This window comes from Aphelocoma coerulescens, chromosome 7 (assembly GCF_041296385.1).
Source record: "Aphelocoma coerulescens isolate FSJ_1873_10779 chromosome 7, UR_Acoe_1.0, whole genome shotgun sequence".
NCBI lineage: Eukaryota > Metazoa > Chordata > Aves > Passeriformes > Corvidae > Aphelocoma > Aphelocoma coerulescens.
Genome location: NC_091021.1, coordinates 34,525,758 through 34,553,712, shown reverse-complemented (window position 1 = coordinate 34,553,712; position 27,955 = coordinate 34,525,758). Strand labels below are relative to the sequence as shown.

At 42.3% G+C, this 27,955-nt stretch overlaps 1 protein-coding gene across 1 annotated transcript in view; it reads left to right on the top strand.

Annotated features, from left to right (window-relative positions):
• The window catches only part of NXPH2 (neurexophilin 2), a 35,454-nt gene extending 7,589 nt beyond the window's left edge, over window positions 1-27,865 (top strand). Inside the window, exon 2 of the mRNA XM_069021264.1 lies at window positions 25,079-27,865. Within this exon, the coding sequence (XP_068877365.1) occupies window positions 25,079-25,822 (744 nt within the window). The 3' untranslated portion in view covers window positions 25,823-27,865. The remainder of the gene's footprint in view (window positions 1-25,078) is intronic.
• Window positions 27,866-27,955: the final 90 nt, after the last annotated feature.

The window sequence follows — 27,955 nt, the reverse complement described above, 5'->3', positions numbered from 1 at the left end:
CAGGAGTGAAGCCCAGTCCTTCAGTTTCTGGACCAATAGAAACTGTGTGGCAGGGAGAGGGCTAAAGCCTGTGTTGTTTTCCGCTCATTAACAAAATGCTAATCAGCTTTGTGGAAAGATTCGCAGTAGATAATGTTACTGTGGCACCACTGACTTACCGGGTGTGTTAGCCTGGGGCACTTTAAATTAGGTGATTGAAACATTTGGCTCTTTTGAAACCAATTCAGTTTTGCCCATTGACTACTTTAAATTCTGTCACCATTTAAGGCAAGGAAAAGAGCGATGCTAAACTCCTTGTGGGGCTGGGACAAATCCTGCGGTACAGCCGCTGCTGTGTGCCAGCCTCTGCTGCCTCCCTCTGCTGAGCCGCTGTGTCGACTTCCAGGCATCGAATTAGTCTTCCAGTGCTGGAAACATCCATTTTTGAGTTACTTCTGAATCAAACTTCACTGTCTTCTGTGCTGAATGACAAATCCATCAGTCTTCTTCGCATTCCCCTGGCTTGGGTCTGCTCACTGCTGTGAAGAAGTTTCTGGCCCTCCAGGGAGCTTTTCTAAGCTGCATTTTGCTGTGAGCTGCCTGTTTGCTCCCTCTGTTTCTCTCTCCCTCCGTGCTCCATCTTCCCAAAGTTTTTTTTCCGTGCAGAGGATGCTCAGTTCCTCTGGGAGAACCAGCAGCTTCCTTGCTTTCCTTTCCTTCCTGGAGATTGCCCCCTGATCCAAAGTACAGCAGCCCAGGAGCAGGTAGAAAGACTGCCTTCCTTTCTACTACTCACCTTCAATTTTTTAAAATTTAAATATTTTTTAAAATATATTTTAAAACATTTTATTTGAATTTTTTTTGCAGGAAACAAGTAGTTAGAGCTACCTTTCCAGAATCAATAAGTGGTCATCCGTTCACCCTTTGCTGATGTCTTCTGTCCAAGCTCTCTGGTAGCAGATCAATCCAAAGGTTTATCAGCTTTGGGTCCTAGGTTGTATAATGTATTTCCAGAGTGTTTCCATTTCAAATTGCCCATTTTTTAACTCATTTGTCACGATTCCAAGTCTGAGTGGATATCCACTTTTAAAGCACATGACTGGAATATGATGTGGGGATTGGTTTTTAAGGAGCAAGTTTTATAGAACTGTAGATGTTGTAGATTCTGCTCTAAGAAGCATTTGTCTCTAAAGGGCATATTTTTCCCCTCTGTGTAGGGATGCCCTCTCCCTGTGAAGGTCATCTTGTGACAGTGAGCTGTGGTGTGTAGAACTTAGATCCAGACCAAGAGATGCAACAAACTGCATTTCTACCACATTACCATCATGGGGGCACAGAAGGTTTTTTGTTTCTTTATGCTTTTTCTTCTTCCCTCTAGAACCCATAATCCCAGATTTTTTTTTTTTTTTTTTACATCAGTTTTGGTGAATTCATAGTTAATGCATTTCCTTAAAGCTCTTAAAGAGTGGGAATGCTATTCTCATCCGTCTCACTCTTCAAGTCTCTTCTTGTTTTTCTTCTCACTAGAATTCAATGTCCTGTTCCTGGTACCAAGCTAGGATAGCTTAAAATACCAATGTGTTGAGTGTCTGACAGGAGAATAAATGCATTGTTGAGTTAGGACCTATTTGATTTAAATTAAATAAAATGCCTCTAAATGTAAGAATGAAAAAACATGACATACCTCATTCTCAGATCCATTTTATGGTGTTCACCCCATAATCCTTTTATTCAGACACGTGTGACACGTGCGTTATCAGCAATGGGCAGCCTAACGCTGCAGTAACCAGGGAATTTAAACTCCATATTTTATTTAACAAAACCTTTTTGTGGGTGTTGGATGGGATCTGTTACTCTGCTTGCTTAGACTGAGGGTTCAGTGTTGCTGTTTTTAATACTTTATGTTGAACAATGAGGGAAGGAATGAATTTAAAGCAGCAAACTTTGTATTTATGATGACTAAGGGCACCATTCTGCAGAAATTTGCCTTCTGGTGAGTTTGCAATGTTCTTTTAATGAACAGCACAGTTATATTTTTTGTGGAATAATAAGATTAATATGGGGACAAATACAATAGTTATTGTATCTTCCTTGTGCTTTGATGGATTGTATTATCCTCTCCAGTCCAGAGTAACTACTAGATTTATTTTTAATTTTTTTCAATAATGCTGGTAACTGTGAGGGAGATGGAATTTTGTTCTGTTTAGATGTTGAAACTGTAGTCCTGATAATACAACTCAGTAGTCATCGACTGACTTGTCCTACACCAGTGATATCCTTCCATGCTTTCAGGGAGTGTTGAGATTAAACTCAGTCCGTGATCAGTTATTAATAAAGCCTGCTGAACATGTGCCCTATGTCCCTATTTCTGTCTCATCCACTACAATTATTTAACAGAAATTTAATTATCCTTGGATCACCAGCTCTGATCCAACTGAAGTGCGCAGAATTGTTGAACAGTTATTTCAGTGATGGGCAACAGCATCACAGGAAGCTTGATTTTTCTAGGAAGTGGGCTAAAATAATATTTGAAATAGAAACAAGTCTGAAAGCCAAAATACACCTCCATTGCAATCAGAAGTTCACCAGGACTCCCTGGGGTGGCCACATTTTGGTGTTTCGGGCAGACATGTAGAGGCTGCAAAAGAGCTTTTAATCTTTCCTTGGCTGTAATGGAAACACAGGCTGTTGTATAATTGATTTGGTTCAGACTCCTCCTCAAAATACTCACCTTGAAAAGGAATGGTGATCAATTTTAGTGGGGCAAAGAAAACCTACATAAATTAAGTTGGTTTGGGTTCTTTTCCTTGTTTCTTCAGTTTGAGAATAACATCTTTAATAAATGTGGTCAGGAGTTTTCTACACACGCTTCTGGAAAATTCAGTCATTAAAAGATAACACAGAGGTTATCGATATCATGACTTTGAATTAAACACCTGCAGTTTGTGTATGGTGCCAGAGAATGAAATTCAGCCAGCTCCCCACAAAGAAGGAAAGGTCCAGAACGTGGATTGGATGGATGCCTGCTTTCACTTGGACTAGCAGACTTTTTAAAGGTAGTTGGGTGGCTTAAGGTAGAACAGCTTTTAATGACTAATGAATAAACAGGTGGTATCTCCATTCTCTCCGTGCAAATAAGTCGGTGCTCATCCCCTAATTAGGATGACAGAAGGGAAAGTGAGCCTGGATGTCTCAAGACAGTATCAAATTTATCAGGAGAGACAGTATTGTACAGCAGGTGCTCAGTCCCTGCCCTCAACAGAACTGAAACCTGCTTGGATCTACCTTTTGAAAAGACACAATAGGTACAAATTTGTTCATTTGTTTTGGTGGGAGGTGGAATATATACAAATTCCGTGAGAGCAGGAAAGTGACTTTTCCTCACCTACCTGAGGATGTTCTTGTTCCTGCAAAGAGACACTAGAAAATAAAAAGTGGTGGGAGCGTCACTGCAAGCGTTTTTGTCCTCATTTTGCAACCTTAGCCAAAAGTGTGTGAAAACCACATCCTGGATTGGATCCTTCAACAGAAATCAAGGAAGGAATGCCTGGGCTTGTGTCCTGGGAGAGCCCATACATGGATTAGAAGCTTGGGTGCTTGGTGAGGTCTGCCCTTAAACAAACCAAAGGGAATTTACAGTCTTAAAATGTAAGGACTACTTGGGTCATGTGTCTTACTGTGTGATTTTAGAGATTATAGATTTAGGCACCAGTTATGAAACTGGGGAGGAGCTGCATCTGCTGTCTGTCAAACTCTCCCTGCTTTTGTTGTTCTCCTTATCAGATGGATACCTGGAAAAGCTACCCAGTATCTTCCTGTGATGTAGGATTGCTGATCGTGAACACTTCCTAGTATTCTTTCTTAGTGTTTTTTTAGAAGGTCCCATGATAATTCCTAGGAAATATCACAGCTGATGGTATCATATTGTTTAGTTTTTCCTAATACTATGCACAAAGTTTTCTTAGTTCCTTCCCTTTATGCTTAGCTATCTTCTTTTCTGTCACTCTTGAGACACTTTGTTCAGGCTGCATTATTTGCCTGTTCCTGGGGACCTTTTCCTCAAAGAACTGCAACATTAGCACTGTGAGTCACAGCAAGTTTTGCCTCTTTATTGATCTTTTCTACTGATTCTGAGTGTTTGGAGTAATTTACTTTTTTTTTTCTTGCCTCTTTACTGTTGGTTTTCAAAGAATATCTTACTGGAAAGATATGTGCTGACCCAATTTGCTTAGACAGATCTTTTAACCCTAACACAGAGGAGTCTTGGAGATTTGGCAATTTCTCAGGTTAAGAAAATGGGCTAGATTCAGGAGGAAGGCATTATATTCTGAATAATTCTCTTGGACTATTTTTTCTACTTCAAATTGTGATGCTTTTACTGCCAAATTTTTTTTTACGGGCATGTGATGTACACAGGTTGGGTTTTTCCTGGACATCTGCAGCCAGCCCATGAGAATGGGACACTGTGTGTGTTCTCTGAATATTCTGAAGATGTGAACTACGTGACTGTATTAGCACCATGCATGAGCTCACAAGCACAAGCCCAAAAAGCAGGATGAATACAGCTGGGAGGTTTTGGTCAGCTCAGAGCTCAGGGACAACATTACCAGTCTCTCCAATGAATTATTTCCATTGCAAGCTCTTCAGGGGTATCAGTGCTCTGAGTAAAACTGATGGGGTCTGAAAAGAAAAATAACAGCAGGAGATACAGATAAACAGACTGTACATCTAAATGTTTTGCTCAGTCTCTAATTTCCTATTAAAGAAATACCCCTCATATTCCCAAGGGAGACGTTTCTTTGCAAGTAGTGACAACCTTTGTAGCTGTCAGCGTGTAAGAAAAGCTGTTGAAATATGCTATTAAAGAATCACATGTTCTGTTGATATAAACCTGATATTGCTTCAAATTTCCTATTACTGAAAGAAATACATTTAGAGTAGTCTGTAAAATAGTGCTTTTGCCTGGAACCACCACCTTTTCTCATATAAGTCATCATCTTTAATAGATAAGCTTTCCATTAAGAGCTAGAGAAGGTGCTAGTTTTTCTTTCAGCAGTTAGAAATAAGAACAATAAATGTGTGGGGGAAATGCACCAATTTGGTTAGGAACATCAAAGTGTGTTCCTATCTGAAATATAGACAAATCAGTTCAGAGGAGGCTCCCAGTATAGAATTATTGACCCTGGAGGATAAGATACAGAATAACCTTCCTAGGCCGTACTTAGTCAATTTTAAGTAGTGTTTGCAAGGTGAGTGGTTGAACAGTCTCATCCCCCTCAGCAAAATATTAATAGTAGATTGCATCACAGCTTTTCCTTAAAGTTTTTTTTCCCCTTTATAAATTACACTGCCGTAAAAGTATATTAATGTTCTATATATCTATTAATCTTTTGTAAGACAATATGAATACATCCAAGTGATTGATGTAACTCATAAAAGCCCATAATTGTCTCTCTTTTTCTGATCTGGTTGCTAATTTTGTGATGTGGTCTCAGTTCTGGGGCCAACTGGTTGAGCCCTCTCTGTGGTGTGTCATAATCCTGGAAGCAATGAGGTCTGCACGTGCTGCATCCAAGTGTAGGGTGAAAGATTAACCCAGGAGATCACAGGGTTAAAATAATTTTTAATCTTTTAAAATATAAATACAAATCTCATAAGTTAACCTTTGAGATTCAATTCTTCTTTCACATGGTGCTAATTGTATGTCTGCTCTGTGACATTTTGAAACCTACCAGGCAAGAAAATATTCTGTTTTATTCAAAATGCTTTTGAGCCATCTATTCCAGAAGTGCACTGTCCTCCTGACAACTCAAATAAGAAGCAGTCCTGGCTGTATTGCCAAGCAAGGAAGAACATCTCATCCTGTGACATATTCAGTATGTATATGTAGGACACATCCTGGGAAGTTAGCAGGTGAACGCTGTCCTTTAAGTTTACCACACAGTACAAATATGACTTGTGTCAAGGAATGTGTACATTAGAAACAAGGGAAGAAAATTGCTAAATTCAATTATATGCTGCCAGTCAAAGCCTATAGTTCATATAATCACCTTTGGTCCAACATCAACAACTGTCAACAATATATTTTGAAAATAACTTCTTAATGAAATCGGAAGCAAACAAGATTGTTTAAATCATCTTTGGGAAGATTAGTTTCCAGGGGGAGTTATTCTGTTATGCTGTGATTTCCAGTAACTACGTCAAATCTTTTCAGTAGTGATAGTGATTATGAGCAGTGATTCAAAGTCCATCTGTGAATTCAGTCCGCAATCTTACAGAAGAACAGGACCCCCTTTCCTCCTGATGTCTGCTTAGAGTGTGACTCATTAACCATTGCCTTCTGAGCCTCAGGCCAGCTGCTTTTCACTCAGTCGACCCCTCATGAAGGCAGCAACATCCCAGCTTGGAGGCAGAAGTGCTTGGGAGGCTGTGTCAAAAACCCGGACAAAGTAGGTGACATTCCTCTGCTCTCTCCTCATCCACAGATTTTTTTGATAAATATTTGGCAACCAGTTTAGTCAATCACAGTAAATTTAGTAAATCCGTGGTAAATCTATGCTGTTTATTTCCAGTCATCATTTTCCCCTTTCTTACCACATAGGACTTTAGAAAGGATGTGCTCCATGATTTCCCAGGGGGCTGAAGCGAGTATGAGCAGCTGGTAATCTCCCTGATTGTTTTTAGCCTTTTTGAAAACAGTCCCTGTATTTGGGGTCTTTCCTGGCTGTCAGCGCCCTCTCCCAGACTTCAAAACCTTTCAAACCTGATAGTGAATAGCCCCACAGTCACATCAACTGGTTCTTTGAGCACATTTGAATGACACTCAGCCATCCCTCCCTGCCATGTTTGGGTTCAGATTGCTCAGGAGACCCCAATTCCCTGCTCTCTCTGACTGATAGTAAGAATTGCGTAGGGAATAGAATAAAACTTCAGAGGACTTGAATTAGTTGTGCAAGAGCCAAATGGATTCCTTGGAGTTCAATATGATATCACTGAGACAGGCACTGTTGGTTTTGTTTAGTAATGGGTGCTAAATGATCATCAAGCCAAAATTTAAATAATCATATGCAAAGGAATAGTTTTCATTCAAAATTTTGTCTCTAATTTAGCTAGAAGGACATGGATGGTTCACTTCAGGTTTCTTTAGGAAGAGTAGGTCTTGAGTTTGGTCTTCCAATATCGGCAGGGAATTGCCCCACAGAGGCAGAAGGAAATGTTCCTTGTGGACAAGGGTGCCCATGGTGGGGCAGCAATGTGCCCTTCCTTGATGACTCTGGGGTAGTGCTGTAAGAGCTGCTTCATTCCCCACCTTTTTCTACAGTTTGAATGTGGTATACTGTTCTACGTTAGCAATGTATAAACTTCAACAAACAATTCAAGAACAGCGTTAGTGTGGGTTAGCCCCATTTTTTTTCTGAGTAAAAACTCAAGAATGGTTTTCTTAAAATACTGACTATTAAATTCTTTTCTATGTTACATTTTAGCAATGCCCACAGATACAGAAATAATATATGCTTAAGGCAGACATGGGAAGAAGATTTGTAATTCTTTGTAAGTCACATCCTTCTGAATTCACCCAGAGTTTTATGGAGAGCAAGCACAGAGGTAAAACTCCAGCCTGTTCTTCGGCTCAGACTAACAACTTTTGCTCCTGCAAAAATGATTCACATTTTTAGTTTGTTAGTTTGTGTCCTACACATCGAGGGCTTGTAGAAAAATAATTTGAGATGAACCTCAAAGCAGTTATGACATCTGAAAACTTATCAAATGTAGGGATATTTTTCAGCTATGGAAAGAAATTATCATTAACCACAGTCGTCGAGCACTTGCAGTTTTGTGCCATACAGGAACTTTGTTCTCCCCTCAGTCTGTGAGCTGATGTAGTGACAAGCTGCAGAGAGATGACAGATTTTGCTAAGGATTTGGAGTCTGAACACCTGTGCAGTGTCATGCATTTAAAAATAGAATGTGACAGCAAAACACATCAACCTTCTAATGTCCAAATGGAAACCACGGGGGTTTTTTCTTCAGCTTTTATCCAGAGAAATCACTTTCAATCATCACTGGCCAAGTGAAAATACCAAGCAAGGCTGTTTTGTTGTGGTCCAAAATAAACAGGAACAAATCAGAATGGTAAGCACAGGTGCACAGAAGATATTCAGTAATCCCCATTTCTTTCCCCTCAGTGCTGTTGTGCATCTCTGAGGGTGCAGGTTATTAATGGTCCAGAGCAATTTCTTCAGGAAACCCTCAGAGGCAGGTTAAGAGAGGGCTGCCACCAAAGCTGCTTTGCATACCTTGACTTCTGTGTGACTCACTCAACCCTCCAATGAATGTATCAGAAAAACAACCAACACTTTTTTTTTTGTTTTGTTTTCTATAATCTCTCTGGGAGAAAAAGAAGTATTAACCAAGGGCAAAAACATAAAAAGAGGCTTGCTTGATTACCAGGTTGGATGTGTGCATTCTGCTCTCCTCGGGAGGAGCCTGCGTCACTGGCAGTGTTGGAAGGGAACATCTCTGCTGCCCGTCTCCCTTAATAGTATCCTTGAAACGTTAATCAAATCGAAAGCACATAATCTTTTTTTTTTTTTTTACAGAGGGAATGAGGTTTTCCAGTCTGCCAGAGCCTCTGAGCCCTCTGCCAGGCTGCTCTGCTCTGCTCTAAGGTTGAACGTAATTACTGGGCAGCACCATGGGCTTCCCAGGAACCCAATCCATCCCTTTTTTCCCATTACACAGTGCTAATGTTTCAGCAAGTGCTCTTTCTTCAGCAAAACCTTTGTTTTCAGAGATCAGATGTTTTTTCTTCATGTTGGGTGCTATAATTTTGAGAAGTGGTTTTGGCCTCTATCGCAGTTCTGTTAGCTGTGTTTAAAAGGACATTTATTCAGTGTTTTGGGACAAGATTTTTATGTGATTGTATGAGGGGTAATTAAAGAGGGTCCATATTTAGCTCTTCTGTGCTCTCATTTATGGATGCGAAAGACAGAAATACACTTTAAACTCAGACAAGAATTAGCATTTTGGATGACAAAAGCTATCACACATGAATGGGTTGCTTCTTAAAATCAACAAAATAAATTAGACTCCCTGTTTAGGAGCATCTGGCACCCTTAGAACCTAGTTCATATAATGATGTCTCTGTTTGTTAAAAAGAATTATGTAACAATATGGTTGATTTATTTCAAGATGATTGGCTTAGGAACTTAATTGGACTATGCAGTATACCAGAGCACAAAAAAAAAAAAATTTAATTAGCTCATTTGTTTGTGGATGACTGCAAGCACTGCGTGTCAGGCTCGGCTCCCTGAGAGGTGAGCAGCCATTTGATCCTGTGAGGAACCAAATCTTGTCAGATACCACAGAAGCCACGCTCACACCCAGGGAACAACTGCACCACGCTGCTGTTCAGGTGTTGTCAAAGCCCACAGAAACCTTTCTTGGAATCCAAGGAGTGCTCTGTGACTCCTGGCAGGCACAGGAACCTTCCTGGAGAAACAGCAAGGCAAAAATGTCCCTTGAAGAAAGAAACTTAATTTTCTCCCTCTGTGGCCTCTCTTTTCCCTTGGGCTGATATTCCACCTTCCAGCTTCCAAATACTATTAACATCCCAGAAAATTAGCATGCTGGATCCGGGTCTTGTATCCACCCTGGTGCAAAGTTTTATGTCCTCTATTTCCAGGATGGCTGCTCACACATGAAAAACATGCATTTGCAACACCATTTGACTCCTTCGTGAGGTCACCAACTCTCAGCTGAGACAGAACAGTATTATTATTATTATTATTATTATTATTATCATCATTGTCATTATGATATTATTTTTGTTATTATAATAATATAAGAATAATAATAAACCTCTTAGTACCATAAGAGTAACATCTATTGTAATGTGTTCAAATTACTTAATATCCAAGTAGTATTTTCAGAACAGTGTTTGACAGTGATTCAAATATCTGTCAAGATCTCTCCATTTTATTTCAGTTCCAGATGCAGCTTGTGTCAGCCAAGGGACTGCTGACTTGTGGGCAAATTCCACTTAAGTGGAGTTAATCACAGCAGCTTAAGTTGTTTCTATACTCTAATTTTACACCAATTTAAATAAAATTAGAGGTGTGGATGTTGATTTTATTGTGTTGTTGAGTTAAAATACTCTGAGTCCCGTGTGATTCCTTTTTCCATTTCTATAATTGAACATCAAACTCCCCACTTCTCTCCCACCCCACAAAGCATGCAAAAAACAAGAAAACCTAAATTAAAATCAGTATAAGGATTTTACTTAAAACATAAAAGAAGAAATAGGGCTGAAATTCCATACTTATCCCACCCTGTACTTCCTAGATACAACTGCACATCTGGTGTGCAAGATAATGCGCTGTTTAGAGACCATGGTAGAACACAGAAAATTGGAAATGAGTCTCAAGTCTTAACACTACATTTCTTCACCACTGGGAGCAAGTAAGGCCCTGCTTTCCACTCTTTTTGTAGGTTGTGTGATTTGATTCCCTCTGGTTTTTTGCTCTGTAAATAATACAGGCATGAAGGGAATCGGGAAAGGAATGGTTCTGTAAGAAGTATTTTGTGCAGAACAGCTGAGAAGGTTTTTTATCAATTCTCAGACCATATACCAAAGTTAATTGTAATATTGGCCACAGGATAAAAAAAAAAAGAAGAGATGCTCTGTTGAAGCCATAAGTAGGGCAATAAAAACATGTATCTTGTTCATTCACTTATCACATGTTACAAACCATTAAAGCCAAAGGCAGTGGTTTGCCATTCTCTGCAACAGAGGATATTCTCTCAGGCCTCCCTGGTGCTACAATTCACTTTTGCCACATCCACACCTCTCAGTTATTTGTGTGTTCCTAACCTGTAGCTGTCAGACAGGGAAAGTTAAACCTGCAGCTGCTCTGCTTCCCTGTTACTTCCTACTGAAACTCATGGGTGTCTGCACGGGTCTGACTTCTGGTAGGGAATATTTTCCTTGTACAGTCATGCAAAATGCAAGACCTTTTTACAGAAAAAGGACACAAGTATAGTGTGTTTAGCTTTGGACTTATTGTACAGGAAATCAACTACTTCTCTAAATGTAGACCATCAGACCTGATCTGACCTTTTAGTACTTCCACACAGTGGTGGGAGCATCAGAGCCTGGCTACGAGGCCGGGGAAGCGGCATCCTGAACCAGAGAGAGGAGCAAACCAGCAGCATAGTGACCCTTCCTCCCCCCTCCAACCTGTTTATCCCATGTAGTGACCATGGAGATGAGAAAAAGCAGCCAAGTGAAGCATGTTGTTGTCACTCCAGAGAAAACATCTCGTCACAAGCATTGAGCAGCAATGAACTGCACATCAGAAGGTTTTGGACATTTTGATCCATATTCAGCTGTCTGAATTTTTGCAGAATTTTGAGCAAAGTTGAACCAGAGCTCATCTTATAGGACATACAACTTATCTGCACTAATGAGGTGTTGCACTTTGTGGCTGGAAGGAGATCTGCTGACATCCTTTTCTGGACCGGGATTTGGAAATACTAACTCTGTTCAGTGAAGTAACATAATCGAGCTCCTTGTTCCCTAAAGGTAGGTGATAGCAATCCTTGTTTCTCACTGAGCACAGCCATCCTGCTCTCCTCCACACATGGCTTGTGGATAGGAGAAGCTGCAGTGCCTCAAACAGGAGCTGGAACGTTCCCAGCCTCAAACCCAGCTAAGTAGAACAGGGAAACCAATATTTACCAATTTCTGAGCAAAAATCTGTAGCAGACTACTTTGCTTATACTCTGGTGAATCTGATGGTCGTGACTGGTCCAGATTAGGTTTGCACCAGTGGCTGATCCAGGCACACAGGGAAGTGGCACAGGGCTGTGCTCCATTTATCCTTATCCCTGCAGCATTGCAGGCAGGTAGGACAGACAAACAAGCCCTTCCTGAAATGGTTCATCACAAGAACTGGCACTTCTGTAGCTATCAGAAGGTGCAATGTAATTTGATGTAACAAGTTTATTGGCCTGATCATGGAGACTCAGAGACTTATAAAATCACATTTTTATTACTGATTCAGTCACGCACATACATATTTATAGCTTTGTAATTGATCACATAGGGCAACACATTAAATTTTAATACAGGGAATTACCTCCTGTCCCTGTAGAACCACCTTTTGTATCCACAGGAGACAGTTTAAAACATTTACAGCAGAGTTGCTTTTATGTCTGTCATACACTTATTACCAGCTTTGGTCTAGGCAGTTACATTTAGATTTGTTTCTTCCTTTGATCTCCACAATCTGTGGGAAAACACACATTAGACACAGGAAGCACTGCGTGACTTTTGAAGCCTGGCATCACTTACACATCACCAGTTCTTGTAGCTTCTCTTTATCAGCTCGCATCTCACATCTCTTGTTCTAAAAACCTGCTCTTCCTAACCCCTGTATGTTTGGGGTTTGAGATTACTCAGGGCACTTGTTAACACTCATTCCCAAACCTATGCATGACCAGTGCTTAGGTTTCTTATACAGACTCAGAATTTGACAATTTAGTGAAAAACACCTTGCCTTGTCCTGTTCAGTCAGTGTGTGAACTAAGCAGTGACCATAAGTCTTATTAGCAATTATGGGTCCTTCTGAACTGGTTTATTCAGCTTTTTAAATAGTAGTGAGAACTGACTACTGCAGAGAGGTAGTTTTCCGAGTAAATCTTAAATTAGCAAAGTCTGTTTTGGAAGCAAATTCATTATTTGCCAGGGAGGGCAAGACTGTAGTCAATTGAAAAAAAGAATAGTGGCAAAAGAAAGGAACACTTTGGTTTTGTGCCTGGTCAAGTCCTGGAGCAGGGAACAGTCAAAGGGCTTGTTAGGGAATGTGAACAGGAGTATCCATGGAACCTTCCTGGCTGAAGGTGTCCCTGCCCATGGCAGGGGGTTGGAACAAGATGATCTTTAACATCCCTTCCAATCCAAACCATTCTGTGATTCTATGATTAGCTAAACTTTTTGGGGGAAAAAAAGTCTGCTGTAAGTGAAGCTAAGCAAGCCAACAGAGCTGAGATTTCTCACTGAGTGCTTACCTAAACTGACCTCAGGTTCAGCCCTTTGGGGATTTTTCAGGTTTGGGATCCAGCTGGCTGGATCCACTGATACTTGCATTCCAGTTTGCATTATGTGTGCTAACACAGGGAAGACTTTCTCAGGTTATGCTTTTATACAGCCTTTCCTGTAAAACACCTTAGTGTGCCTCTGAAGAGAGCACTTCCTCCTGCCCAGTTTCTGGGGCTGTACATTTTCGGGGGTATATGTTTCAGACACGAGTGCTGTAACAGCAACATGCTAAAGTGCCATTGCCCTGGCCCCAGCCCCCCCAGATGATTTATCTGCTGTCAGGGCTTGTTTCACCAACTGCCAGCACCCTGCTAGTGCAGTTCTTTTACACAACCTGGAAATGTTATTCTTTATATGCCAATTGGAATACATCAAATGCGTCATGGAATGAGACCAAATTAATACTTGGGGTTATGTGCAATGTAATTCACAGTGAAAGATTGGAAGATGTAAAGATGTGTTGAATGTGCTCCCTTCTTGTTTGATACAGATGTGGAGCAAATAGGTTTGAAATTATATTTTTGCATGCAAATTACAGCAATTTGTATTAACTCCTATTGTGCTAGAATATAACATTTTCATCTGATCTAAGCCCTTCTGTCTTCAGATCCTCTTTCTGTTCTTACAGTGCATTTACAAAGATCTTAGATATTAATTATCTTGGTAAATTCCTTCAAGGGAACAAACCAGGCACATGTTGTGACATTCTTCCAGGCGAACTAGGTGTCAAACTCATCTCCCTTTGTTAAACACAACTCATGGATTTATTGTATCAGGGCAGATGACTGACCAACTTCTAATTAAACCTTGTTAAAACTTACATGGTGTGACTGGATTTCAAATTTGAACCTTGTCATTTTCAAAGTGTCTCAAACCTGTCATTTTGTTTTTTCCGAAAAGGAATTCTGATTTTCCTCTTCTTGTGGACAAAAAAAAATGGCTGAATGAATTAAAAAGGATTAAAATTGTATTTCAGTAGGACCTTACAGTATGAAGTCACTGTTATGAAGAACACAATGGCTGCAGGCGTGGCTGGCTCCTGCCAGGCAAAAGCTAATATTGTTTCACCTTAAAACTTAATAATCGGGCAGCCTCGGTCAATGATTTTCTCTTCTTTAAGAGAGTAATTCATTTAGGAAAGCAGCATGCATGCATGTGTGTAGGCAGCAGTGAAATACCTCCAAGTGCCCCAGTGTGCTACCTCATGCTAAGTGGTTTGAAAAGGAAAAAGAATTTTAATTTAATTTAGAAAACTGCTGTGGCCTTCCATGCATTCAGTGGGGAGGACACAAGCTGTGAGCAGGCATGGAAACAGGCAGCTCCAGCACAGCTCCAGCTTCCACACTGGCTGTGTGGTGGGCAGGAGGACAACCCTCAGCCTGGTCTTCATCCCAAACTTGTGCTGCCGTCCGGAGCAGGTGGGGGAAGGCAGCAAGAAAGGGCTTCCCCAGCAAGGGATGGGTTTTGGTGCAGTCCTGGGGCAGTGCTCACCTCCAGGCTTTTCCTGGGCCTCCATCTTACTGAAAAGATGTGGAGGAGCTTCTCCCCAGTGTGTGACCCTCGCATCCCTGGGCTGCATTTCCAAAGCAGCCTCAGCCTCAGGTTTGCCCTGCTGCGCTCCCTGGGCAGCCTGATCCGCAACACCAGGCGCTGTTTGAGCAGCAGTGGGTCTCCCTGTGCCTCTGTCAGTACCAATCCAGCCTGCTCCTGCACTTCCCACGTGTTTCTGTCACAAAGCTTTTAAGCAGAAATATGTTTCTTAGGGAGATGCCACGAATGCACAGAGCAGCTCCCAGAGAGCTCGGGTCTGACTGTGCCGCTCAGGGTGCATTAACGAAAGCACACGTGGGCAGCAGGATTTCCAGGAAGAAACATCATCCCTGAAGAAAAGAACAAGTGTTCTCTGGAAGAGAGCTTTTAACCTGAGACTTAGTCAATCTCCTCTGCTCAGCTGATGGACTCTTGGATACATCCACACACTTCCTTCAAACAGCGGGAGGATTCAGGAGGAATTCAAGAGTCACTGGATAACCCCTGTTAACTGGTTCTTTAGCAGGAGCATGCCCAGGAACTTGGGGTGACCACAGCTTTCCTGGGATGTCAGTGCTGAAAGCATTTAGGGCAGCTCTTTTCCACTGGGAGCTTTCCATGCTGGGCTCTGTGGTGACCCTGCCTGAGCCAAGAGTGGTGCCAGAAAAATACCTTTTCATGCTTTAAACAGAGCATTTCCTCCCTAACCCAGCTGAGGGTTAGGGAGGAAATGCACCCTCTGACAATACACACTGTGAAAGCTGAGGCAAAGGCCAGAAACTTGGGATTTGTTTCTGGTCACTCTCCCCTGGCTAGAGTCGTCTCTCTTTAAAGGCAGTGGAGTTTGGAAGCACACAGGCTGTTCTCCAGGACTGGGATCTTTATCTCCATCATGTCACTGGCAGGTTGTTAGAAAATGCAGCCTGCAGTGAAGCAACACAAAAATCTTGTGCTTGATTTAAATAATGGTGTTCATTACCTATTAAAATGTAACTTCTTGCTTTAAAAAAAGATTAATTAAAATGTACAAAAATGCCATTCAGTTACATTTTATGCTTCATCACTCATTCCCAGAAGTAGTATTCAGGGAAGCACGGCATTCTCAGTTCTGCCATTAAAAGCACAAATGACTATCAAACCTGTTCTTTTCAAAAGCCTGGCTCAAGTATCACCATTGTTAGATTTTTCATAACATATTAATTTGGTCATTACTGTTTTGCAAGATAATTGTATCAGTGATCTAACTTCTGACAGAATCCAAAGTGGCTGAAAATAGTTCACTGCAGCACCTTTGTCTTTTAAAGGCCATTTGGGGCTTGTTATTTTAATCCTTGTGCAGCCTGATTTATCACTTCAAACATCTGTCAGCTGTGCTTTGTCTTGAAATTGATAGTGATAGTGTTACTGATTTTTCAAGAGCAGCTGGTAGAGGTTCATTAGTTAAGCTCTCAAAGGGAGTAGATAACTGTAATATTTTTCTTTGTTAATCATCTCTTACGCGTTGTAATAATACAGAGCTTGAAATCTGTTAGAAATGCACAGCTTCTCTCTGTTTCTAACTCGTCAGAAGCATCCTTTCATTCTTTTAATCTGGCTCGATTATTAAAACTCTCCTCTTCATAATGCAGTAAAAAATTGAATAATGGCACATGAGTGGAAAGAGAGAAAAAACAGCCTTTGCTGTGTCGCATTTAGCACTGAGGGAGGTCATCGGGGTCTCAGAGTTCGCATCCAAACATGAATCAACTCCAGAGAGGAGATTAAGGGCTCTTCCATAATTGATTTTTAATTTAAACTTTACAAGGCATACAAAATCTCATGACAACTTCAGTAAAGTCAGGTTCATTTCTAACAGATACAGCAGTTTTCTGTTCACGCACTTGCCCTGCCACGCAAAACAGCCTTCGGAGTTAACTATAATTCTTAAAACATTTCCCCCTGCCAAAATCCCTGCCAGCCAGCCTCCAGCTGAGCACCACGGTGACTCCTGCCCGGAGCTTCCAGGGACCTGAGCATCTGTGAAGTCTCCTGCAGCTGAGAGCATATCAGCACTAGCAGCGGTTCCACCAGCAGCGCTCGCACACAGATAATTACCGCTTGAAATTAGTATTTTAATGAACTGATCCCGGCAAACATAAAGCGAAATCTCCCAGGCATTAAGGAAATAAGCAGGAGGGAAATTATTAACTGTAAAGTTCAGCAGACGGCTGGTGGGCAGGTGCTGGGTTGGCAGAGGGGCTGAGTGTTCCTGCTTCCCTTTGTGGGAAGAGGAGGCTGGGTTGGGGTTTGGTCCTGCAAGCTCACGTGGTTTTTAGGGACAGGGTTTAGTGGGACTTGGCAGTGCTGGATCAATGGTTGGACTCGATGATCTTTACAGTCTTTTCCAACCTAAATGACTCCATGAGCTGCACCTGCAAGCAGCACAACTTCAGTGTAGATTGAAAACACCTGGCCCATCTCACAGGGTTTCCAGGTGAATAGGATCATCTTCTAAATGTCTGCTAAAAATAACTAAATGCCAGATCTCCCCCTTAAAAGCACAAGTCTCAGCCCCATAAGAAAATACATGTGCCCATAGCACCAGTGAAGCTCAGTGTGAAATAGACTATGAGAATTCAGCCTGAATTTCAAGAAAATGCCCAGAATGACTGAAAAAACCACTTGAGAATCAGCAGGGTTATATGGTGCTAATATAATAATAATCTAAGCTTTATCTACTGTATCTCAATGAGATATTTTTATACAAGACTTTTTCAGACCCTTCACAGAAAGGTTTACATTTCTGTTACTTCCCCACCCTTCAAGAATGGATGCTTCATATATAGTGAAGAACTAAAACTATTTAGTGATATTTAAGAAAAAACTTTAAGCGTTGTTCCCCTACAAACGTACAAATAATTTTTATCTCAAAGATCTCTAATTTAGATTTAATGGGGGGAAAAAACACAGAGTTGAAGTCTTCAAGATGAGAATTGCTGCACATTTTTTGGCAAGAAACATTTCTCAGAACAAATTTTCTGTTCTCTCAGCAAAAAGGTAGATCAATTCAATGCATGGATGTAATTTAAAAGCTATCTATGCTTTAAGCAATTTATCCAATTGCGGCTGGAGGGAACACTTCAGATAACCTAAAACTACTTGTCAGGGTTGTGAAAAAGGCATATTTTTGAAATAGGAAATCTTTGCAGGCTTTATTTTTAATTTTCACTCTTTTCTTCTGCTGCTTCTTCCTCCCAGTTTTGTTTCTTTACCAAAGTGCTGTTATAGTAAAATACTGTTTTGTTTGCTTGCACAAATTGGAGAATTTTAAAGTGGGGATTTTTTTTCCTGTAAAATATGATATACTGAGTTTGAAGTATCAATTTTGTTTAAAAAACATGCAATGAAATTGTATCAGGTAGTGAAAATTTCTCCCAACATACCCCTTTTAGTTTTGTATTTTTGTCTGTGGGTTATTTGGATGTTATCTTCTCATATTCTCCTTCAACTAAAGATTTCTACCTGTACCTTCCCTGGCCTTTAGGTAGATGCAGGTGTAGACAGAGACCTTTCTCCCTCAGATGGTTTGAGGAGGAATAGCAAAGCCCCTTTCAGTGGTCCTGTCTGGCTGAACATGAGCCCAGGTGTGTCCAGGTGGCCAGTGGCACCTGGCATGTGACAGGAATGGTGTGGCCAGCAGGACCAGGGCAGTGCTTCTGCCTCTGGACTGGGCACTGGTGAGGCCAGACCTTGAGTGCTGTGTCCATTTCTGGGCCCCTCAATTCAGGAAGGACAGTGAGGGGCTGGAGCATGTCCAGGGAAGGGAACAGAGCTACAGAAAAGGAGGCTCTGGGGGTCGGGCTCTGCTCCCTGGGAACAAGGGACAGGACAAGAGGACACAGTCTTAAGCTGTGCCAGGGAAGGTTAAGGTTGGACATTTGGAGGAATTTCTTCACAGAAATGGTGATTAGACACTGTAGTGGGCTGCCCAGAGAGGTGATGGAGTCACCATCCTTGGAAGTGTTTAAGGAAAGCCTGGACGTGGCACTCAGCGCCATGGTCTGGTTGAAAAGGTGGTGTTCGGTCATAGGTTGTACTCAGTGATCTCAGAGGTCTTTTCCAACCTTAATGATTCAATGATTCTGTTTACAAGCAGAAAATGTAATGGGCTGCAAGGTTCAGTCATGAAGGCTTTCTTTCCTGCTGAAGCATCTTATCATCGTAGTTTTAACTACACAAGGCAGGTTAAAAATGTTAAAATCATCCCATTCTATTAGTTATTGAACAGGGGATTTCTGATCACCTTTTACAAGTGAAAGAAAGTTGCAATAGCCTTTAAAACTTTTCCCCCTAACTTGTCTGGGGGACTTTGAGCAGTCTGAGTACTCTGCCACTGTCCAGCTAGAGATCAGTATCCCCGACTCCCTGCTCTGCATTTTCCCCCCATAATGGATATCTTTGCTGGATTTGGCATGCTGAACTCCACAGTCCCTTTCTCATCTGTTTCAAAATGAGACAGAAATCAAGCAAGTGAACTCTGAATTTCTGACTTAATTTCACCTTCGCACCAGAGTGTTTTAAAGAGTCAGTCATTGCCCCAGGAGAGAGAAAACCAGGCACAAGAACCTGCTGGTGTTTATTTATTTACAGTTTAGCAAGGGGCAGGCTGTAGAACCTAGAAAGGCATTTTGGGTGCCTGAGGAGTGAGGGCACCCTCAGTTACAAGGTTCAGCCTCTCTTCTGGAAATTCACATCCCACCACCCACCAGCAGCTCAGTGCTCTGTGGATTATAGAATCACAGAAGGGTTTGAGTTGGAAGGGACCTTAAAGCTTATCTCATTCCAACCCCCTGCCATGGATGGGCAGGGACACCTTCCACCAGACCAGATTGCTCCAAGCCACATCCAACTTGGCCTTTTTGCTTCATTGCAAAGCAACTCCACAACATACTGGAAAATAAGGCTGTGCCTGGATGGAACAAACATGGCACTCTTTTACAGTCCTGCTGAAAGATGTTGCTTAACTCCCAAATTCCTCGCAGCATTCCTGACAGCAATCACATCTGCAGCCATAAAACCCTCCACAGCCCCTATCTTTGAAAAAAAAAATTAATAATCAGTAAAGTTCAAGTTCAGCTTGTTGTGATGAATTATTAGAACCTATCATCATTTTCTTGGGGGGGGAAAAAGACTAAAAGACTATAATGGAATACAATTTTATGGGGTTTTTTCCATTTAATTGATGATGGGCTGAGTTTTTATTAATACTTCTGGGCTCCAGTGTAAGATGCTGAAAAAGCTAATATGAGATCATTGTATCTGGTTAATGTGTGTGCTTTGCAAAATTGATAAGCCTTGTCAAGACATAAATTATTTAAAATGTGATAAATGTGTTGAAATCACTGAATTTTCAAACAGAAAAAGCAGTTATTTCTCTTCCCCACCACACACCCCCCTTCAAACTGGGGCTTTTGTGCAGCCACTCAATGGGGCCATGTTATCTCACAGCCTGTGAGGCTCCCAAATCAGCACAGGGAACCCAGAAAAGTGTCCTGTGCTGCTGCAGAGGGGGCACGAGTGTAAACACATGGGACACTTGGGCATGGAAGCAGCAGGGAATGAGGAGACCACTGGAATCCTCCCCCAGTATGAGTTTTTCACTGGTAAAACTGGAGGCTAGAGGAGTGGTGGTACCCCTCCTCTCCAGCAGTGGGATAAAAAGCTCCCAGTGAGCAGCAGAATGGTGCTTCAGAGTTGTTTATTCCAACAGACCAATTCATCCCAGCTAATTGCTGAGAGTTTTTAAATGATTCCTGGCAGGGGTGAAGCTAAAGGAATGATTGCTGGTGATTGATGAATAACCTGGATAAAATTCCCAAAGCACCAGAAGTATTAACTCTTGCATGGGGACACCTGCATTTATTTAGTGCCTTGCCCACAGAGAAAGACATGGGAGTGAGTTCCAAATGAACCCAAATTTGGACAAATGAAGAAAATAGAGCATTTACTGATACCGGTGTCTCATCAGTGTAAGCTCATTTCTCAGAAGTAGCTCACAGGGAATGTTATTTAACCCTGTGCTGCTCTGCCATGGTCAGGATCGTGCATGGAAGGGGGAGATTTTGAAGAGCAATCACCATCTGTCAGAGGAGGGCACAGGAAGAACCAAGGGTTTGAAGTTTAGAACTCCATAAATATAAACCACACTGCACTGATTGGAGCTGTTCTCGCTGTTTACGCAGCGAAACAAAACAGCGAGATGCTGTGGATGGGGCCAAGATTGTGTTTCTTCCTGGAAAATATCCACAGGCTAATTTTAGGGTAAAACTGGGTGCCATTTTACAGCCTCTGTAACAGGGAAAAAGGTTAGGTGATTTCTGTCTGGAAATTGATGGTTTGGAGGGAATGGGAAAACACCGGTGCAGCGGAGGAGAACTCCAGCAATAGCCATCTGTTTAAATGGATACACTAACTTCCCTAAGCTGGTATTTTTCAAATACCCTACCAGCAATATTTTTCACTATAAAGATGCATTATAGTGAAATGGAAAGATGCTGAGGAAGTCATTTTTTCCAGCATGTGCTGCATTCTTTTAATACAGATTTTTTATTGCCCGGAAATTGCTAAGCAATGTGAATAAACAGCTGAACAAAGCCATCGGCCCTTCCTCACTAATGGCAAAATGCAGCCAGCGAGGGAAGGGCATTGGGAAAACCAAGTGTTGGAGTTGGGTTCTCTTATATTGCAGAAAGCTTTGTTCAAAACAGCAAAAAAAAATCTGCACGCCACAAAGGTTTTACATTACAAAAGCACCGATATTATTCACATCTCTGAACAATGCCCCCTCGCTCCTGCTGCTGCAGCGGGCACTGAGCAGAAGCAGGCAGTTCTTTGTTAAACACCTTTTTAGTGAGTATTTGCAAAACACAACCAATTTACCACCCCAAGCCATGAGGTCCCTTCCCCACAGCCCTCTGAGGTGATAGCTCTGTCAGCTCCTGAATCTCACCCCTGTATTGAAATCAGTGAATCAAGGCAGCGCTAGGATGGAGCAGAGTCAAGAATTAAGGCTGTGCAAGACTGGAGAATCCCACAGCCTTGCAAAATACTTCAAAAAAAGAGGTGGAAAACAATACTCAAGCAAAGTATAAGGTACAGCTGTCTGCAGTGCCTAGGGATTGCTGTCTGGGCGTTAAACAGGAGTATTGCATCCTTATAATTCAATTTATCAATGATTTCACGTTCCTGTGTTATGAAAGCTGTTTTGTTGCCACATGAAATAGCCCAGGTCACTGTAGCTTCAGCGTTGTGTTTCATTATCCCATGAGTAAACCTCATTTGGTGTAACACATACATAAATAAAAGCAGCAGTAGTCTAGCAAGGTGCAACTCTGTGATTTCACCATCATGGCCTTGAAATACTCATGCCCTGATACGTTATTGATGTGGCAAACCCTCCTGGCTTTAGCATGTGTAATGTTTCCCACCCTTCAGCCATCCCCAACCTTATACCCACATATTTTTTCTTTTCCTATCAGAGCCTTCAGCAAGGCGCCGCTGGGAAAGCAGCGCTCTGCCATCTCATCTGGTGTGAGAGCCCCCAGAAGAGACATACACTGAGCACATGACTCAATGTCCCCTGGATCTCTTCGTAAAAGGCGAGGGGAGAAAAGCCAAAGTGCCATTGCACAGATTTCAATAAACACTGCAGAAGACAAGTAGCCCAGGAGGACAATTGAGGGTGTTCCTGTGCCCTTGCCAGAGGACAGTCAGAGCTGGGTGCAGACACCAGCAAAGCCAGAATCTCCTGTGAACCAAGCAGCTTCCTTTCTATATATTTCACCTTAAAATCTCCAACCACTTTTCCCTCTGAGTCAGTTACTAACAGCAATGCCAGCTGTAGGTGCCCATGGTTTGAGTGGTTATTAGCATTTTAAACAGCACTTCATTTAGTCATGCAAATGAGGAAAGTTTCTGGTATTCCAGCACTGCCAGGCCCCTGGGCCCAGCTGTAATCTAGAAATGCAGCAGAAAAGCCTCTTTCTGGTGCTTCTTAAGGCCTCAAGTCAGATTTGGGATGGGTGACCGTATGCAGCACCTCTTGCTTCATGTGAGCAGAGTCACTTCTCTGCAGCAGGGGAGTGATTTCCCTGGCAGTGGGGATGGCCAGCGTTCTCAGCATCACACAGCTGATCCTGGGCTGGTGACAGGCTTAAGAGTGGCTGAAGAACTACACATAAACATGACAGAGCTTCACCAGGAGCTTTCCATCACAGCAGAAGCGATGTTTCCCCCAGCATCATTATGACAGTGCAATTCGGGCTGGTACAGATCAGCATCCGTCACTGTTTCCATTAGAATCTCCTATTTCCCTGGGTTCGTAGCTCAGCCATAAAAAAAAATATAAGATAGAGGCAGGAAGTTGACATACAAGGTCTCGGACTGAGAGTGATCACTGTTGTCTTTTCTTCCCCCGCTTTTAATCTGAAGAATGAAATAAGGTATTTCTGCAGAGACATACCTGGCCACTGCTTTTCCACACAGCCATGGATTTATTTATAGTGAAAAATAAGTGATGGGACAAGTGGAATGGCCTTAAGCTGAAGGAGGGCAGGTTTAGATTAGTTATTAGGAAGAAATTCTTTACTGTGAGGGCAATGAGGCACTGGAATAGGTTCCTGAGAGTGTTCAAGTCCAGGTTGGAAGGTGTCCCTGCCCATGGCAGGGGATTTGGAACTGGATGATCTTGAAGATCCCTTACAACCCAAACCATTCTGTGACTTTGTGATTTAGCAATTGTGATGGTCACCTTTCAACATTCAAGCTGTGAATGTTGCTGCTGTTCCACATTTCATCTTAATTACTGCATTGGGGGTGATCAGGAAGGGCACGTGGCAGTGGATTGGGGCTCTGGTTTGGAGCCTATTGCTGCAGAACAGGCCCCAGTGAAGATTAAGGGCTTTGGGGTTTCTAATCTTTGCCAGATGATGAAATGAAAAATTGCAATTTATAGAAATAACAACTGAATATTGTAAAAACAGAACCCTGTGAGGAACCAGAGGCGTAGGAGACCCTTTGGGATCAGGAGCAGAGGGAAAAGCAAGCCCAGCATTGCAGTTTTCCCTCATGAGACAGGAAGCACAAAATCCCACCCCACGCATTCCATGTCTGCACTCTGTGTTTTGGCTGCTTTAGGCAAACTTGCACCCCGTAATGTTGCTGCTGGAGAGTGAAAACCCCATCCCTGCATTAGTTGTACTGGGATCCACCACCTGGATCCTGGCACTGTAGGATCGGTGATGAAGCGAGAGCAGCATTTTGCCAGGAGGAAGGGCCAGCAGCCGTTTGTCACCAGGGACACAGGCAGGACAACAGCGTTCTTTCTTCTTCCCGTTTGAAGCATCTCTTTGTTCTCTTCACACACTTTGTAGGAATAGTTGCAGCTGAAAAAGTTTTTCTTTTGTACATTAGGGTGATGGTGTAAGGCAGTCCTGAGCAGAACAAACCCTGAAAATGCATTCTCCAAAGCTTCTACTCAAGATTTAAAGGACCTGAAAAGTCAGCTAATCATTTCCAGCCTGTTGAAACACAGATCTTGCTTCTGATCTCTGGATCATACCCTTGGGTTCTGCATTTCCAGCAGGACTTCTCTGCCAGAAAGAACACACCAGGGAAATGTGTGTCTGCACAGAGTTGGGAATTTTTCTGAGACCTGTGTATTTGACTCTGAAATTTTAAGGCCATTCTGTCGCTACCAAAAGGAGGTTTTGCTTTCTGATTGCAGACTCAGCTTGGCCTTGTCATGGATCTTAAAACTGAGCTGTGCTGTGTGGCTGGGAGTGCTCAGCACTTCTGGAAGGCTGGGCCTTGCTAAGCACAGGCAGCTGAGCAGCTGAAACCAGCGCACCAAAAATAGGGCCATGTTCATTGAGTCAAACTAAGGGCACAAACGTGCAGACTTAAGCTTGGATCAAATGGAAAAAGCAACACCAGGAAAGACAAATGTACTATGAACAGTTTAGGACGCAATTACACCAACAGAACAGGATTTTAAGCCTAAATCAGCTGGAAGGTTAAGTGGGGAAAAAAGAAAGGGACTGGAAAATGTCCTGTGCTATTTCACTCCATCTTTTAGCAGAGGGGCCACTTTGGTCTTTGGGGTTTCCACATTCCTCAGTCATGTTTTCATCTAACAAATCTGTGAACATGGGGCACCTGCCTGCTCTTGCACTTCACAGCCATCAGCCTGTCCAGAGGTTTATCCATTTGTCCCCGTGGATGGCTCTTACTGAGATTTTTACATCTTCCATAAGCTATTTTGTGTCAAATCCTTGAGCTAACATAGGGCAGTAAAAATTACTCATTACAGTGGTCCGGGCAACTGATTCAGACCCTGCTGGTATAAAAATAAATATTAATGGCTCGTTCTGTGTCTTGGCCATTTTATTTCCACCCTTTACACAGCTCTCCCTTTCTGTTTTGGAGCAGGTGTTCTGTGACGCCAGTCGGGTTGTACAAGCCGCGGATGTGCTGGACTGGGAAGACAAGGATGCTGCAGAGACACTGGTTGACAACGTGGTCCATTCCAGGATCATCAACCCTCTACGCCTCTTTGTTAAGCCATCTCCAGTGCTGAAACACGGCCAGGTGTCCTACTCGGACAGCATAGAAAACTTTTGGGATTGGTTGTCCAACATCACGGAGGTTCAGGAATCTCTGGCACGAACTAAACGCAGACCTATAGTAAAAACTGGGAAATTCAAGAAAATGTTTGGATGGGGCGACTTCCACTCCAACATCAAAACTGTAAAGCTGAACCTCCTGATCACGGGGAAAATCGTCGATCACGGCAATGGGACCTTCAGCGTTTATTTCCGGCATAACTCCACGGGTCTGGGGAATGTTTCTGTCAGCCTGGTGCCACCTTCCAAAGTGGTCGAGTTTGAACCATCTCCACAGTCCACACTGGAGACCAAGGAGTCCAAGTCCTTCAACTGCCGCATCGAGTACGAGAAAACAGACCGCGCTAAAAAAACTGCCTTGTGCAACTTTGACCCTTCCAAGATCTGCTACCAAGAGCAGACCCAAAGCCATGTCTCCTGGCTGTGTTCCAAACCCTTCAAAGTCATCTGCATTTACATCGCTTTCTACAGCGTCGATTACAAACTGGTGCAGAAGGTCTGTCCCGACTACAACTACCACAGCGAGACGCCGTACCTGTCCTCCGGCTGATCCAGCCTGGGGCTGGGGGAGCACTCAGAAAAACGAGCATTCCCATTAACCTTTTGGAGAAGAGTATGTTTTCCTATCAGGTTAAAAAGTCTCTACAAACTGTAGCTGTGTTCGTGCTGTAGCGTAACTAATCCGGCTGTTTATGTAACAATCGTTTTCGTTCGAGACCGTTGCATTTTAGCTCTCTCATCATTCGTAAGGGAACTGCCAGGCAGGCACGTGACAAAAATCAAACAAAATTATGTTTTTAATGAACATTGATCTTGAAAATCACTTTTTTAAAAGACTTCGTGGCAGAGAGGTTGTCTTCTACTTGGACTGGACAGCACATAGCAGGTCCTGTTTCTCATTGGGAACTTTAGGTGACAATAGGAAAAACAAATGATGAAGCAGCCTCAAAGCTGCTCATACTCAACTCCAAATAAACAGCTCTCCCACTGATTTCATAAAGAATGTTACACAGAGGGCTCAAGTAGCCAAGTCCAAATACTAAGAGGAAGTGCTAATTCTATGAAAAAAAAGGAAAGAAATCTGCATTTTTATGAGTTGTAGCAGCTGTAGGTGTTCATTGAAGAGTGAGCAGTTCTTCCTTCAGACTTCCTACCCATGGATATGCAATGATGTAATTAGACCTCAATGAGCTTTAGTTTATTAGACCCCACAGGTGTGTGCATGTGTGGTGTACATTCCTTCCTCCCATGCCCACCAGTGGGTCTGATTCCTCTCACACATTCACACACACTCCCCAGTATTAGTTTTACAGCAACAGAGAATATATAAATAACAACAGAGAAAATATAAATATATATAAAAAGATAATCTCTGGTTAGGTCAGCCTGGTCTCGTGGAAGGTGTCCCTGCCCATGGCAGGGGTTGGAACTGGATGATCTTTAAGATTCCAACCCAAATCATTCTGTGATTCTCTGAAGTCTGGCTTTCAGCCAAAGGAAACAACTATTTTGCCATCCAGCCTCTGAGCATTAAAGTGCAGCAAGGAAAACACATCACAGCACAAGGATGATACCTGAACAAGCAGCTTTCTCCCTCTTGGCACCGGTTGTTCCCTTAGCACTGCACTGCACACCTTAAGTCAAAGTATCAGCCATGACAGAGAGAGAGAACAACAAAAATCTATGCACCTTCACCTCATAAAGCAGGTTTGAAACTGTTAATATAAACACTCAGCCAGGCTTTCCCCTAGTGCAGAACCAGCTCCCTACACTGCAGTTAGAGCAAGGGAGGCTCCAGCTGTGGCTGTGCTTCACCAGGTGTTGTCCCAGCACAGTCAGGAGTGGTTGGCTCTGGCCACGCAGCTTCCAGCATCATCCCCTGTGCTTTCGCTGGGTATTGATCTGCTGCTGCTGCCAATTTGCTCCCCTGGTCCTTTGTGACAGATCTATATCACAGGTCCTCCAATCAGCCTCACATGCAGGGTTCAAGAAGTTACACACAGCTCAAATAAAGCACTGTTGAAATACTCTGTTTGGTGATGTGCACACAGACAAGTGACATGGGCAGCTCGGAAGGACTCACTCATGAGATTAATTCTGATTTCCTCGGTAAAGACTCACACAAAAAAATTACTCTGTTAAAGATATACGAGTAACTGGGTGATTTGTTTTTCTCTTTAGGTGACAAATTTAAATGTGTGGTTTAGTTTGATCAATAATCTAAATGTTTTCCTTCATCTTATTTCATACAGTCTCTCCTGGTCTCTAATGATGTTTTTAGTTTGCCTATTCCTGTCAATTCCTACAAGTTGGTCTACTTTGTATTCTGTATAGCGTGTCCTCGCCCCAGCTGTACATGAGCTTGGATTTATTGCTACGAGTTCAGTGGTTGGTGCTTTTGTAACTTAGCTGTAAGCCATGATTTTATTGCCATGTATTTTTACTCAGCACTGTAGGCAATTAAAAGAAAACCCTACATGCTATTTATTGTAGAGTATGTGGAAACCATGTATGTATATACACTTAAATATGTGCACATATACAGAACATATGTGTACATGTATTTGTATGTAAATAAAGAAAGTTTATTAAATCTGGCACTTGCTTGTGGCCTATTTAATTTTTGGTTTTAAATGTTGCCTGTATGAAGATACAAAGTAAAACTAAGGCACAGCAACATGTC